The sequence below is a fragment of the Gadus chalcogrammus genome, chromosome 1 (genome assembly GCF_026213295.1).
Source record: "Gadus chalcogrammus isolate NIFS_2021 chromosome 1, NIFS_Gcha_1.0, whole genome shotgun sequence".
Taxonomy (NCBI): domain Eukaryota; kingdom Metazoa; phylum Chordata; class Actinopteri; order Gadiformes; family Gadidae; genus Gadus; species Gadus chalcogrammus.
This window is the reverse complement of record NC_079412.1, coordinates 18,408,696-18,424,134: the sequence shown is the minus strand read 5'-3', so window position 1 is coordinate 18,424,134 and position 15,439 is coordinate 18,408,696. Positions and strand designations below refer to the sequence as shown.

General features: G+C 47.8%; 1 protein-coding gene across 1 annotated transcript in view; it reads left to right on the top strand.

Moving 5' to 3' along the window:
* The first annotated feature begins 4,601 nt into the window (after positions 1–4,601).
* The window catches only part of scube3 (signal peptide, CUB domain, EGF-like 3), a 43,279-nt gene continuing 32,441 nt past the window's right edge, over positions 4,602–15,439 (top strand). Inside the window, exon 1 of the mRNA XM_056587427.1 lies at positions 4,602–4,971. Within this exon, the coding sequence (XP_056443402.1) occupies positions 4,884–4,971 (88 nt within the window). The 5' untranslated portion in view covers positions 4,602–4,883. The remainder of the gene's footprint in view (positions 4,972–15,439) is intronic.

Sequence of the window (15,439 nt, the reverse complement as noted above, 5' to 3'; positions counted from 1 at the left end):
TCATTAGAGTGAGAGCGTGGTTCATCTGATATCGCCCGCAGGCTGAGAGGTTAAGAGGTCGACGTGTGCGGGACATGAACCTGGTGGCACCGGAGAGATTTCCTCTTTGATGGGCTCTTTTTTTATCCATTGTGAATTGCTAGTAAGGCGGAGGACAATCAAAGCATAGATATTAAGAGGGTGAGGCTACGACAGAAGGACCGCAGCACGACCTTGAGGACCAACTGGACGGAGAGCAGAGGAGCCATAAGAATCTGACCAATAAGGTTACAGTAGATGGTGTGTGTGGTGCGGGTCTCCCCCAGCAGTGGCCAGATAAAAGAAATGTGAATGGATGGCTACTACTGTAATAGTAATCTACAAGGTTAGATCTGAGGCCTCTGAGCTCACCCTCGTTTACTTGATATTATCTTTTACTTTTCAACCATTCTTTAAACCTGCACTCTTTTTCCCACCAGCAAACACTTTTGCTCAAAACATTTGAATGTCTTGGCTCTACACAGACCAAATTGAAAGAAGCCTTTGTATATTCAGCCCTGGTGGTTGAGTTTTATCCTTCAGACACTCATCATTTAACACGAGTTGAACTAAAGTGTTTGCTTCAGTCAAGTGTGTTTTATCTTTCTTTCTCTCTTGCTGGATTCAAGACTTTTTTCTACTCTCATTTCCTCTCCTTTTCCCTTGTGTCGATTGCTGCTGCCCCCCCCCCCCCCCCCCCTCCCTGCTCCTCCCTCCCCCATCCCTCTCTCTCTATCTCTCTCTCTCCCTCTCTTTCTGGCTTCAGATCTCTTGCCCGCCGAGCCCCAGACGCTGGTCAGCGCTGTACCCAAAGCGCTCAGACCACAGTCGTCCCCGACCACCGATCCACCTGGGCTACCTGCAGCGCTGGCCGTGGCCGTGGAGCAACACCCCCCCTCCCCCGCCCCCCTCACCCCCACCGCCCTCGAGCCCACCACCGTCCTCCCTGCTAGGCCTGTGGTGGTGTTCTGCCTCAACCCCCACCCTGACCAAATAAAGACTCTGACGGCCTGCCGGGTTCAGAGGGTTCGTGTTTTGGACACTGTAACTTATCTGGAGGGGAGGCAGGACCTGGGCTGTAGGTATCGCCGAGGAGGTAGGTAAATGAGGAGTGCAGACGCGATGCCATCTGGAGGAGAGCATTAGGCGCTCCGTGGGGCTCCTATCTATTCCATTCATTAGCATGCTCGTACGGTACGATCCCGACCTATCACAGACGTCCCCTTCCTGTACAATGCTATCCATCGCACGTCGCACCGCGAATTAGCAACACAGCATCTGCTGCTGCCGAGGCATAAACACAAACACAGCAATATGGGGAAGTACACGGAGAGAGTGAACAAAGCCAGTCACTTTTGTTGACTCAAATATCTGGTTTCCAGTCTTTTCCTTTAGGGATGGAGTCTGTTCTGGAAATGGTTATTTTTCGAAATGTGGCAGGCAGTGATAAAGGTTCAGACATTATTGTTATTATACGTTTATGATTTATACCATTGTGATAGTTGTTTTACCCTCGCTGTCAATTATAAAAATCAGAGTGATTTAACCATTGCACTCAATCAAAAGTAGAGCGAGTCATGACAGGCTGCGCTTAACTGCTTTGCAGAAAATGTAATACCCATATTGCATAAAAACGTTCTTTAAAAAAATAAGAGAAAGAAAAATATGCAACTCTTTCAGTTTGATTATCTATGCAGGAACCTTCGAGCTGGTTGTGATTCCATCCAGACTCACCCCCCCCCCCCTCCCCATCCCCCATAATAACGTGACCAGGCTCTTCAGAGTTACTTTTATGACTTGCGTGCTGTAAATTAAACATCGCTCTGGCTTCCCTTGTGTGCCACTTCATGTCAGAATAGAGTGGAGGACGTATAGCGTGGCCTGATGCTCTCCTCACACACAGCCCAATGGGCCGCTGATCCGCTGCCTCGAGCCGTACCCTAGGAGCCACCGTGTGCTCTGACTTTCTCAACCTCCCTCGGTGACTCTGAGCTCATTTGGTTGTACAAGTGCTCACGGTTACACCAGAGAGTAGGGACACAGGATATTTCCATATCCCTGACAGTTGTTATTTTAATTACACTGAACTGCTTGACTTTAAAATAACAACAACACATTCTTACAGGGGATTTGCATGTTTTTATTCCGCCTAAGCCCATTGTGACAAAGGGGTGTTTGGTTGCAGCGCTCCGTCACTCGGCACCTCTGAGGGAAGATAACCTACATAGCATCGTCAAACAATCAAAGGTAAACCACATTTATAAAGAACTTAAAGTAGGTATTTTGGTTCAAACTCTGGAAGACTCCAAACATTCCTTTATCCTTTGTAACTTGTATTCCCGACCTAACCCTAACACTTCAATGAACTCATATCACATTTGTTCTCCCACCTAGCCCAGCCCCGCTTCAAATAAGCTTACTGCACCACCCCCCCCCCCCCCCCCCCCCCCCCACACACACACACACACACACACTGAATTAAGTTATCTTGCATCCGCCTTAATGCTCGACCCCAATTATTTCTGATTAAATCAAAATAAACAGTAGAATCATAATGGGGAATCTTCCCGTGAGTCAAAATGCAAACAGAAAGCCAACAACGCATCAGATTAGCTTAGGTGATTCGGCCCATAGGAGGAGGGAGGGAGTGGGGGAGGGGTAGCAGATGCTTGCTGTCTTCCCAGGCCTAATGCTGAAACACATCATGTCACCCACCGTGTGTCAGCAGCCGGGCTGAAGCGTGCGGACCAGTACCGTGGCTTAAACTCCATCTGCAGGTACCAAAAGGAGAGGGTTACGTTCACCGGGAATGTGGGAGTTTCCAAGCCCCCTCCTCAGATGTGTGGGGTAATGTTGTGTGTCATGCAGTCCTATGGTGAGGGATCAACCAGCAACTGAAACTGGACCAGGTTGCGGTTGTCTGTAAAGTACAGGCATCCTTTTGTCCTCGCTCCCGGTTAACAACGTCTGCTGAGATACTCTGGACCCACGCACAAGGAAGGTGCACCATGGATGTGCAAGTGGACACACACAGACACACACACACACACACACACACACACACACACACACACACACACACACACACACACACACTTACCCCCAGACACACACACACACACACACATCAATGTGATCCATTAATACAATTTGGTCTACATGCATCTTTCATATTCATCTTTGGTACGAGTGTTGAAACACTCCAGAGCTTGAGTGAGAGAAATAGAAAGAAAGAAAGAAAGAAAGAAAGAAAGAAAGAAAGAAAGAAAGAAAGAAAGAAAGAAAGAAAGAAAGAAAGAAAGAAAGAAAGAAAGAAAGAAAGAAAGAAAGAAAGAAAGAAAGAAAGAAAGAAAGAACTTAGTACAAACATAGTCTGCGTCTCCCTCAGGCCCTCGCTGCTCAGCAGTGGGCAGTGAAGAGCTCATTATGAGCCCATGATTATGGCATGTCTCTGAAACCTGAAGACACATAATGTAATTGCTCTCCAGAATTCTGTTTTCATGCTGATTCTTCTCTCCCGGTAGACTGGTAGGCCCACACCGATGGTATAAAGAATAAATTAAAAAAACACACCTATGGCTTTTAATTTGTCCCCGGAATGATGGAGCTGCATCCGGGTATAATGGCCAGGAGTAGTGGTGTATGCAGGGGCATTCCTGGCTATAATAAGCATATAATTGTTTTACGCCCACAGATGGACCCTAGGGCTTCTGATACGTAGTTGGAAGAAAATCAATCAACATTACCAATCCAAAACCTTTGCAGTTAGCTTTTCCTTTTTTTGCTTTCAAACTTTGCAAATGTCAGCCGATGTCATCAAGTTTTTCTCCAAAAGAAGAAAATACCAGCTTCTTATGATAGGCAAACTGTTTTCACAAACAAATCCATTCCATCTATTCCATTCCATGGTTTACTTTATCAGGGGCATATTCGTATCTGTTCATCTAATGGACAATAGCTTATCTTGATCATTTCCGATTAACCCATACCTGTGATATACTTATCTGACAGCCTACTAGAAGTCGTTTTTATATGGCATATCTCCAACAAAAAAACTAGATTTTCATGTTCAGGATAATATCAAAGTAGATATTTGAAGTGAAATGTCGGAAGAAATATTTCCTCATTAAAGACACCGTTTGTGCCACACTCCATCCGCCGGTGCGCAGGTGGCGGCGAACCTGTTTTTTTACGGGGAGGGTGAATACCTCACCTCACACCCGAGAAGCCGCGTCAATGTCAACAGTACTTAATTGGTTGGACACGGCACTTAACTGGGAATTCCTGCATTAAAAAATTGGGCAATAAGAGAGACTCAACAGAAGACCACGGGCAGACTTGAGCGCACACGGCACGGATCCTCTTCCCTCCTCCCCCTTCACTCCATCTCTCAAGCTCTCTCGACCCCCCTCTCTCTCTCCTTCTCTCTCTCTCTCTCTCTCTCTCTCTCTCTCTCTCTCTCTCTCTCTCTCTCTCTCTCTCTCTCTCTCTCTCTCTCTCTCTCTCTCTCTCTCTCTCTCATACACACTCCCTCTCCCTCTCACTCTCTCTCTCTCCCTCTCTCTCCCACTCCCTCTCTCTCACACTGCCTTTCTTGAATTGACATTGGTCGGGGTCGAACATGACTACAGAGGAGAGTTCCTTGGCTGCTGCACGTTTCACGGACCATCTTCAAATCCTACAGATCACTTGAAACTTAAAAAACAGGCAAGAAAAGCAAAAAGGACCGCGAATATCTAACGGGAGTAACACGGATTCTTCTTTTTTTGTGCACACTCTCTCGAGCAACCCCGTGTGCTTTTCGTGCTCTCCGTCGCATAGTAGCCGCTGGTGAACTATTAGCGTTCTAGTACAGTTAAAGCAACATGTATGTGCACGCTATGATCCACCTTGGATTGGTCGCTTTCTGCTGGCTCTCTTGTGCTCGAGCTTCAGGAAGTAAAACCTCTCAAGGTAAGTTTAAAGTTTTTCTTGTTAAAAAACATTGCTCATGTCACCGTTTTTTTTTAAAATGTTATCAACAAATAAATTCAAACTATAAAAACACATACATAATTACAACTTCACACAATGCTAAAATATAGTATTATAAGATTGGCAATTTTTTTCAAAACAGATTGTTATTTTAATCATGTGAAATATAAAATAAATGTAATTGGTATCATAATCCTTTTAATATTAAACTACAATGAGTCAAACTGTTCTACAAATGTGAATAACGTTAGCCCTGAAATGGAAAGTCCTATAGTTGGGTGTAGTGGTAGCATCAGGGGTATTTGTCACCACCAAGACAAGTATTTGACACCGGTCTGTAACACACACGGAGCCCTCTCAGTACTTGCTAAGTCAGAGACACCGCAGGACAAATAGGCCTACTGTCTTGCTGAATGGTTGCCCACTTGTCTAATGAGAAATCCGATTGACCACCACTGACCAGACACGGAAAATCTAATTCAAGAAAAGTGGCACCCACACATGACATGACAGTTGGCCGAGTCAATTTCTTTATTTATTAATTTCTCTTTCTCTAGAAGAGGCAGAGAAAAGAATTCAAAGCATACAACCCCAACTTGCGTTTTGTGTACAAGTTAAGTAGGTTTTGGTGTGTGACGTTAAACACACAAAAAGACATCCCATTGGCTGTCGACAGAGCAAAAGGAGAAAGGGAATGGGTGACTATTTTGCATCCTGGGTGGTCTTCCTCCACTTGTGGGAAAACTCAATATTTACATGTTGCAATTACAACCACTTTTCCCCCTTCCTTAATGTTGTGCAATACTGATTGCATATTTCAGTGTAGCCCCAGTATACCAGCGTTGGACAGCATGCATGCACCTGTTTTTAGGCTTGACAACTTGGTTGTCCTCCACAGCCAGTACAAACTTTACCAATCTCCCATTCTCTGTATTAATCCACGCAGGACAGCACAGCTTGTCAGCTAGGTGGTAGGGTTAGGGTTGGTTGAAAAATACACAAATGACAAAGAGAGTGGGTAGTGAGGTCGGGGGATATGTAGAGAGAGAAAGAGGAAGAAAGAAAGCTGGACGGGAAGAAGGAGAACAATGAATAAAAAACGCAAACGCAAAATTCTTCAGATCCATATTTATTTAGCGTGGCTGCGTCTGACAACCGTTGTCCTTGCGTATCCTGGCTATCAGCAAGAGACACACTGCAGAGCACTTGTGTGGTTTAGTTTCATCAGCCCTCGGTCGTTAAGAGAGAATCACACGCTGGAATCACAAGAGGATTTGAAGGATGTGGTGGAGGGAATGACAATTAAAGGAAAAATGAGGAGTGTGTGTGGGCAGAGCGCCGAGAGAAGGCCCTCAGACGACGGCGGCGAGAACACACGCATACACATGACTCGCTGAGCCCCCGCCGCGAGAAGCGAGGGGAAGGGAGAGTGTGCGGTGCTGAAGACGTCATTCATGGCAAATCACTTTTCTCTCTTTTCTTCTTCGTCTCCGAACCGATTTGGGACGGTGCTCTGCTGTAACGTGGTGGCACCACGGCAACGGCTGGTGTTGGGGCAGACACGCCACAGAGGCTGGCTGTGTTGGTGTAACCTCTGCCCCGGGACCTGGGGGTCTGGGGGGTATTGGGCTCTTGGGGAGAGCTCTGAGCCGCCAGAGAGGGGTGTAGTGTGGTGTGAAGGCCCGGCTCCCCTTTGCACGCACCCCACTTCTGTGGGAACTGCAGCTCGCTCGGGCGAAAGGAGGGCCCCCCCCCCCCCCTCCTGAGGAGAAGGGGAGGCTGACCTGGAGATACCAGCCCTCTACAAAGAGTAGGATGGAAGGGTAGACCCCTGCCATCCTCCTCCTCTGTCTCTTCCTCCCCCACCTCTACCTCCCCCCCCACCTCCTCTTCCTCCTCAACCGCCTCCTCTTTCTCCACCACTCAACCCCATCCTCCTCCTCCTCCTCAACCAACTCCTCCTCGTCCCCCAACTCCTCTTCCTCCAGCCTCTCCTCCCCTTCTGACTCCACTATCCCAATCCTCCTACTCATCCTGAACCCCCCCCCTTCTCCTCTTCCTCCTACATGACCCCCCATCCTCCTACTCCTCCTCATCCACCTCCTCCTCCCCCAATCCCCTCTTGCTCCTCCTCCACCACCTTCTCCTTCTCCACTACCCAACCCAATCATCCTCCTCCACCACCACAACCCATCCTCCTACTCCTCCTCACCCGCCTCCTCCTCCCCCCACCTCCTCTGCCTCTACCACCCTCTCCTTCTCCTTCTCCTCCACCACACCTCTTCCTGCTCCTTCTCATCCACCTCCTCCTTCTTCAATTCCACTTTCAGCTCCTCCATTCTCCGCCAGCACATTGTCCTCCTCCACCACAAGCACCTCCTCCTCCTCCTCAACCGCCTCCACCACCCCTATCCTTCTCCTCCTGCAGCAACGCCACCTCCTCCTCCATCAACCCCACCTCCTCCAACACTACCCCCTATTCTCCTCCCCCTCCTCCTCCTCCTCCTCCTCCTCCTCCTCTACCAACCCACCCACCTCCGCCTCTTTTCCCTTTTCCCATTGCTCACTTAGCCCCTTTTCCTTGTTTTTTTTCTTCTTCTACTTCTTCTCCTTCTCCAACAAACATTGCTTTGTCTGCATTGTCTGCGCTCCCCTTTTCCCTTCTCATGTATAGAAACCGCCGGGCCTTTTACCCTGTCAGGGCCGCGCATTGGCTTCATTACTTCAACTTTGTCCCATCAGCCAATTTTCTATAAGACAAAGGCATCGCCTACTCTCCCTCCCCTGCCACTTACCGCCTGCCCCAGACGCTTCCTTCACTTCCACGTGATTATGCTGTTGTGTGTATGATGTTTGTGTTTGTGTGTTTGTGTGCTTCTGTGTGTTAGTGTGTGTGTGCTTCTGTGTGTGTTAGTGTGTGTGCGCTTCTGTGTGTGTTAGTGTGTGTGTGCTTCTGTGTGTGTGTTATTGTGTGTGTGTGTGTGTGTGTCTGCGGAGCCTGTGTGTGTGCTTATGTGCGTGAGTGTGTGTCTAATCGTCTATTTATTCATGAAGGCACATGCATGGCCACATTTACATTTGTGAATGTGTTAAAGAGTGTGCATGTCTGTTTGTGTGTGTATGTGTTTGTGTGTGTATGTGTGTTTTGTTAGAACATTTGGACAGTTCCCTAAAAACCTAATTTGACACAGAAAGGACAAACTATTTGGTTTTTGTTTGTTTGCGCGGCGTCTATTCATGGCTGAACCATCTCTGCCTCAGCCTCCCTGTTGGCCCGCCGCTGTGAACATGCGGCATGAGAGAGGCTCCTGCCGAGCGCCCCGGGGCCCCGGGGCCCCACGTTCCTCTCACCCAGCGGTGGGGTGCGGGATCCTGCAGGCTGCCGCCGCCGCCGTAGCGCTCTGACAACACTTTGCCATACGTCTGTCATCGCCTCCTCTGTCTCCGTGTTCCACTTGTGTGGGTTTTCTGTGCGCCTCGCTCAGCCGTCCTGACAGGCTCGCACAATGGCGTTTGTTGAGCCATTGGACTGATCCTTTCCGATGCTGGATCTGCATTAAAGCAACTCAGCGCCGGAGCCACTGTTGGGTCTGCCAAGAGGCAAGCAGCAGATGAATAGTATTCGTGCAAAAAGGTATGTTCAGGGTGCAAGGACTGGGAAGTGTACTTAAGTCAAATCGGGAAAACAAACAAAACTCTACCTCTTTAGACCTAGGGGCTCCCACGGGCATTCAGCGCTTATACGGCAGTGGGACGTCTTTTCGGCGGACCCTGCCAATAAGTTGTCATTTTCAATATATTTCTCTCTATTTACCCTATAGACGTACGTATACGTGCTAATAAAAAGTGTAACCTGTTGAAAGAAATGAAGGAAAGGAAAGCAACAACAAGCAGGCCCTGGTTCTGGTTCTGGCTCCTGCTGTCTGAGAGCTCCTGGGTAGCACTTGGCTGGGTGCACTGTACGTGAGACTCAGGTTAAGCCCCGGGGGGAAAACCCGAGTTTACTCACTGATGAGTGGGGTAGACGAGATCAATCCAGCCTCGCTTCACCCACTTATCCTGCAGGCGCTCAGGATCGCGTCGGCCCGACGATGCCGGCATCGCCTCGCGTGTTGTTACAGAACATTTGAGTGTGCGGGAAAGAGAGGGGGAGAGAGAGATTACTATCTTGGCATTAGTTAAGTGGTGAAAGCGCTGGATTACAGCTCTGTCCCGCGTATTGCAGATCCCAGGAACGGCTTTGAAGGAGGGCCTGAAGTTTTAATGCAAAAAGATAAAAGTGCCGACCCCTACACCTACCTCCATTGTACATTGTCCTCAGAGCTGTGGAGTCATGGAAGCGGTGTAGCTGCTAGATTTAGAGCCTGGGGGAAGAGCTCTTCATATATATGTATATGGTGGGTTTAATGTGACACATGTCAAATAAGGAGAGAGAACACAGTGTTGACAAGAGCGTACTGTCTGTGTGTCTGTTTTAGGAAGATCAGCGATTTTTTCGGGTTCAATCACTTGCTTGTGCTGTTTAGTTCTCTTCATTAAGATTGCAGCTTCTGCACACACTGCCTCTGTCTTCCTTTTAGAAATATGTTCTGCACCTCAAGTGTGGATACATGACCGGATTCTGCATGCAGTACCATTAGCCATAACTTATGGACACTGCCCATGTCTGTGACTGCCCCAGGGAGCCAATCAACATAAAGCTCTGTGCCAACAGTATTTGTCCCTCCTGTGGCAGAATACACACTTAACAGCAGCGACCGGGACCACTGTGTTCCACCACACTTAGCATTGTGCTCAGGAAGCTCCACTGTCAAACCACCTGAGAAAGAGGGGTGGTTGGAGTCAATGAGAGGCTTTTCAGCACACACACATACACACACATGCACACACACACACACACACACACACACACACACACTAATACCCACACAACATGCACGCACGCGAGTCGCACACAGACACAGGCCACTGTAGTGCAGACAAAACAGTAAGATCAAACACCCTCCCATTCCCTTCGAGAGCCTCTAGGATAGGAGTAATGATCGCAGGAACTCCCCACGCCTTCCCGGGCTGCGCAGGGCTGATTTATTTATTGGGCTGTAATCTAAACACTATCTTTAAACTAGCCTGTGAGACTTATATCCCTGGTACTGTGAATAACGCCTCCCCAAGAACTATCACTCTGCCTCCTATTCCTTTTGTAAATTCCAAATTTCCTGTAAAGTCTTTTTCTACCGCTCTATATCTCTTTCTCTTTCTCCTCTAATCTCTTTCTCTTTTTCTCTTCTCTTATATTCTGTCTCTCTCTCTCTCTCTCTCTCTCTCTCTCTCTCTCTCTCTCTCTCTCTCTCTCTCTCTCTCTCTCTCTCTCTCTCTCTCTCTCTCTCTCTCTCTCTCTCTCTCTCTCTCTCTCTCTCTCTCGCCCTTGCAGGGCTCTTTGTTTTCCCAATGAGGGCAGAGGTTCTGACACCAGCCGTGTTGTTCTCGGGGGAGGTGGAGGATTGAGTCAGAGAGCTGATGGTGCCCCCCCCCCCCCCCCCCCCCACTAGGCCCCCTGCTCCTCCATACAGCCCCCCTCTGGCTCTGAGAAGCCCTCCGTCCTCCTTTCTTCCTCTGGGGAGCAGAGGTTTGCTCCGCAGCGCTGCAGCCGCTCACAGGTCAGCGATCCTCTGGCTGGACTGACCTCCACTGCCACCGCCTCTCACCCGGCCTCTTCTTTGTTTTCATTGGCCACCGATCGCGCCGCCCCGGGCAGCCATTGCGCCTTGGGATGACCCTTGCGTTGAGTTTGACCTCCGCCGCACCTCCTTCCTGGCTGAGGGATGCAGAAGTATCTGTGTGTGTGTGTGTGTGTGTGTGTGTGTGTGTGTGTGTGTGTGTGTGTGTGTGTGTGTGTGTGTGTGTGTGTGTGTGTGTGTGTGTGTGTGTGTGTGTGTGTGTGTGTGTGTGTGTGTTGTGTGTGGTGTCTCTCTCTCTCTCTCTCTCTCTCTCTCTCTCCCCCCCCCCCTCTCTCTCCCCCCCTCTCTCCCCCCCCTCTCTCTCTCTCTCTCCGAGATGGAGGAAGGTCAGGGAGGGTCCTCATTAGGCCAGTCTGTGGTGGTCAGTGTTGTCAGAGGGGGGTGGAGGGGGTGGACGGGGCTTTGGGTGGGAGGGGGGTGCAGAGAGTGTCTTGTTTACAGACTGCATGTGTTTACATTCCTGTTGGCGAGGGCCAGCTTTAGGGACTGCTGGAAATGAAAGGAAATGCTCTTATTCTGCTTAGTAATGGAAAAATCCAACCCAGCACATCAAGAAAGAGAAACGGCAAGGAAATTTATATGGAGGGCTTTCAGGCCAATGGTCTCCGGATCTCTGGGTACTGAGATGACTTCACGGATGAATTTGAAACTTCCTCTCTTAATAGAGCCATGGGAAAGGCATGCAGTTAACTTCAGAGTTTTGCTACTGCTCGTAAAACCTGCTCTTGTGCAAACTTCTTCTTGTTAACCACCACAGTAGGGCATGAATGAAACCTATCGTTAAATGGAAACCAATGAGAAGTGATCAAGTTTAATGTTAAAAACAGACAAAGAGATGGTATGAAGCTAAACAGATATATTTCACCTCATCATCATTATCATCATCACCATGAGTAGAAAATGGAGTATAAGGATGTATTCTTTCTAGTTTCCATTGATAACATATTGCTTCTTATTGTTTAGAAAATAGTATCAGATCATTAATCATGGTCCCAAAAAACTATCCTGACATTTTAATCCCAAAAGGTTACTTTAGCACAATAAAATCAAAAGCAGTGACATTGTCATTTGTTTTGTTCACTGGAAATGAAGTCGAGTTTTTAAAAATGTGTCAAACACTTCTTCTTCCATGGGATTGACTTATTCTCAGGAAGACAGTTGGACACCGATTCAACCCACAGATTTCGAATGAGAGAGGTGGATGTTCAAATGAATGAGTTGGGGGTCTCAGCACAGAGGGGGGAACGGGAACGGGGGGCTAATGGAATGGAGCTTTGCCAGCTTTGTCCGATCAAGCGGGGCTTGTACAGGGAACCATTTACCTTACACCTTAATTTGACAGGAAATGGCCCGAAATATCACACTGGTGCTATAATTGCTATGTTGCCATCTTTAAAGTTGGCACAGTATCTGGCTAAAGAGACCGCCAATGAATGTAATTACTGTGTGCAGCGGGGTGCAGAGTGTCATGTCAGTTAGCTCTGGCAGTATAAATATAAGCTGTAAAGCAGCTTTAAGTGCCACCCCTCTTGTGTATAAACCGTCCTGCATGGGGCCATGGAGTCGTAAACTCTTCAAGATCAAGCGTGAAAATAGCCCAGACAGGAACGACTGCGTCCATTAAGGACAGATCACGTTATGGATAATTCTCATAAATCGGACATTGAATAGCCGGTTTTGGGTATTGAATTCAATCTTTTGTGTCATCATAGCCATTTTTTTGGGGGGTGGGGGCTGGAACCTAATGATTCACCTAATTAGTGTAATAAGTGTTTCCTCAGGATGCTGTTGGAAGCGTGTGAGTCATCACTCAATGGGTGACATACGTGCTAGATTAACTGAGCTTGATCTCAGAAGTACAAGGAAAGACCAACTTATTTCAAGTGCCGGATCACTACCCTGGGAAACGTGTTCATAAGTAAAAAGGCATTTTCTTCTTACATTCATTCCAGTCTCCCTGCACAATTCCTAAGTAACGCTAGAATCTTATTTTTTGGCCGTCTTATTTAAAAGAAGTTTGGAGTCCAGAAGAGCCCTCGATGGAGAGCCACTCAACTGCCTTGTTGGACTCAAAAGGCTCCAGACTTTGCCCAAACCTGCATCAGTAGGTTTGGGCAAAATTACAGTCAAATCAAATGTGTTTAGCAATTAAACATGCAATTAAATAAAAAAAAATTGGGGAAATTCAAGAATCTCTCCAACAGTAAGTAAGTGCAAACTGGTCACCAGAAAGTGGGCCCTGTAGCGGGGAAAGGTTTCTCCCCTACGTAATAGCTGTTCTGTTATCACTCTCTCCTCCCTTTAAAGTTGCCCCTAAATCCATCCCAGGGGTGAACGTGGGGCTAGGGCGGGACTCCTATCCCGGCCATCAGCAGGGAGGTGCACCAGGGTCTTGAAGTTGTGATCCCAGTTCTCTGAAAGCCCGGGACCTGTCGGTGGTTGTGGTTCCTAAACATTTAGAGTGGGTGAAAGATGAGAGCAAATAGTCCAAATGGAAGCAGCTGATATTTTTATTCACAACTTTTTAGGCACTCGGCAGGACAACCAACAGTGTGTCTCTTCATTAGCTGAAAGGAGACGTGGGTAAGAGTGGTAGAAATGCTAAATTCTGCAGTCATGTTGACGTCCGTATTTCATCAAAACCCTTTTTTTTTTTTTTTTCGTGTGTGTTTGGAAGGAGGGTGTTGGGTGAGTCTCCTTCCTTGCAGCAGTTAATAAACATGAAACAGGTTCAGGCTCCAGTGATAATTATGCAATGACCATCTCCCCTGTGGCAATATTGTCCATTGATCTGTCACTATGATTTATCTGCAGCGGATTCGTTGCGTCCACACGTAGGTCACGTATCGGAATACAATATTAGAGAGGTGCGTGGGGCTAAAGCTGCCTAGTTCACCCAATTCACCGTCTGACGAATCCTGCATCCTGAGTCAATACTAACTTAGAAATGTGTCCCAGAATCTTGCTATGCATTTAAAGTGTTCCTTCATATAGGCTTGATTTTTAAGTCTAGAAACTCCGGGTTCCAGCGACTCTGCCATTAAGTCGGTCCCCGTATTGTTCTTGGCTATTCTTCTCCGCAAGCAATTATCCTGACCATAGCCCTACCCTCCCCCGCCGCAGCCCTAACTATAGTGTAAGTGTTGTGCTTAAATGGATAATTACAATACTTGTTCCCTTGTAATTACACACAGTAACACAAACACAGTGATCCCAGGAACACCTTTTTAAGGTCTTGAACTCACCACCCTTCCTCTGGCGCTGCAACGACCGTGTAATAAAAACAGCGTGGGATTTATCGTGCTTATTTTCACTCTTATGCGGAGCGACACCGCTCGAGTATCGTCAGACACCTTTTTTTTGGCCGCTCTAAAACATACGGGTAAACACTGCCGCCGGGGCTGCGTCGGTGACTGCTAATACGTCCCGACTTCAAAGGGGGCCGCGCTAAAGGTGGACCCTATGGGTGTCCCAGCCTCACTCGGGCTATTTCGGTATCTGAAGGAAGGCCGACGTCTCTGGACGGCATGCTTCGGGGGGGCGCGAGCAAACAGCCGAGGGTCCCGCCAGGCAGAGTCAACATCGCCCTGTGTTTGAACTACACACCGTGGGTCCTGCGACGCTCACACACACACACACACACACACACAGACACACACACACACACACACACACACTCAAACACACACACACACTCCTCTTGAGCGGCCCTATTCCTGGCCGACTCCCCCTCGCCGGCACCACCTCCACCGCCGCTCTTTCCTTCAAGCGGCCCAGCTAAAGACGCCGCTTATCCCGGGGCCGTGCCAGAAACCAGAGAGGAAAAAGCACATGTGACCAGGTCTCACCTCCGTGGCTATGAGCACCCTAGGTGGGCACTCTCTGTCGCATGGGAGGACCGCTGCAGAACACCTAGAAAAGGTTACATCTTCTGCAGGGACTGAAGGGCTTCTGGTCTGGAGGGCATATCCTTGATAATGACCTATCCTTGATAGGGCCAAGGGCCAATCATATAAAGTAATAATAACTTATTGGGTGTTTTTTGCGTAGATAAGCTGGTGGAGAGGTCTGGGGTCAATTTGGGACATTCTTCCTCTTGATACCTGGTTCATATTCCCAATGTTATGAATTCCTTAGTGATGAACCCGATCAGATATAGCAGATGGTTTTGAATGCACTTCAAGTAGTCCTTGAAACACATTAAAAGCTGAAATGTCAACGGCCATATTTCTTGTTGAACCCATAGAAATCCGTTATTAAAATAGGAAAGAAATTGTGAACTGTTATCCATACATTGTATTCCTATAATATCAGAACTACATTCAAGGAAAAGGAAATGTGGTTCTTCATGAAACTGATATGCCAATTTCCCGAGAATATCTTAGCTCAGTATCATGCAGATGTCAGTGGGTTCACGCACTGACTCATGCCATTTGTGGCTTTCATTTTCTGAAGTGCCTGAACCCAAAGCAAAAGGTTTCAACAGCGATAGCCAGAACGACACTCTCCCTGAAGGAAGTTGTTAAAATGGCGGAGCATTTCCCAACATCCCCCTTTCTTCTTTCTGGTTCTTGTACTTTTCACTTTGTTTATTCATCCTGGTCTGAGAGCACTGGCTTCGACTTCTGCTGCCTAAACTTGTTGCTCACTACTTTGATACATCAACACAAAAGAATGAAGGAAACAAAGCGTGAAAAAAACACGCTTTT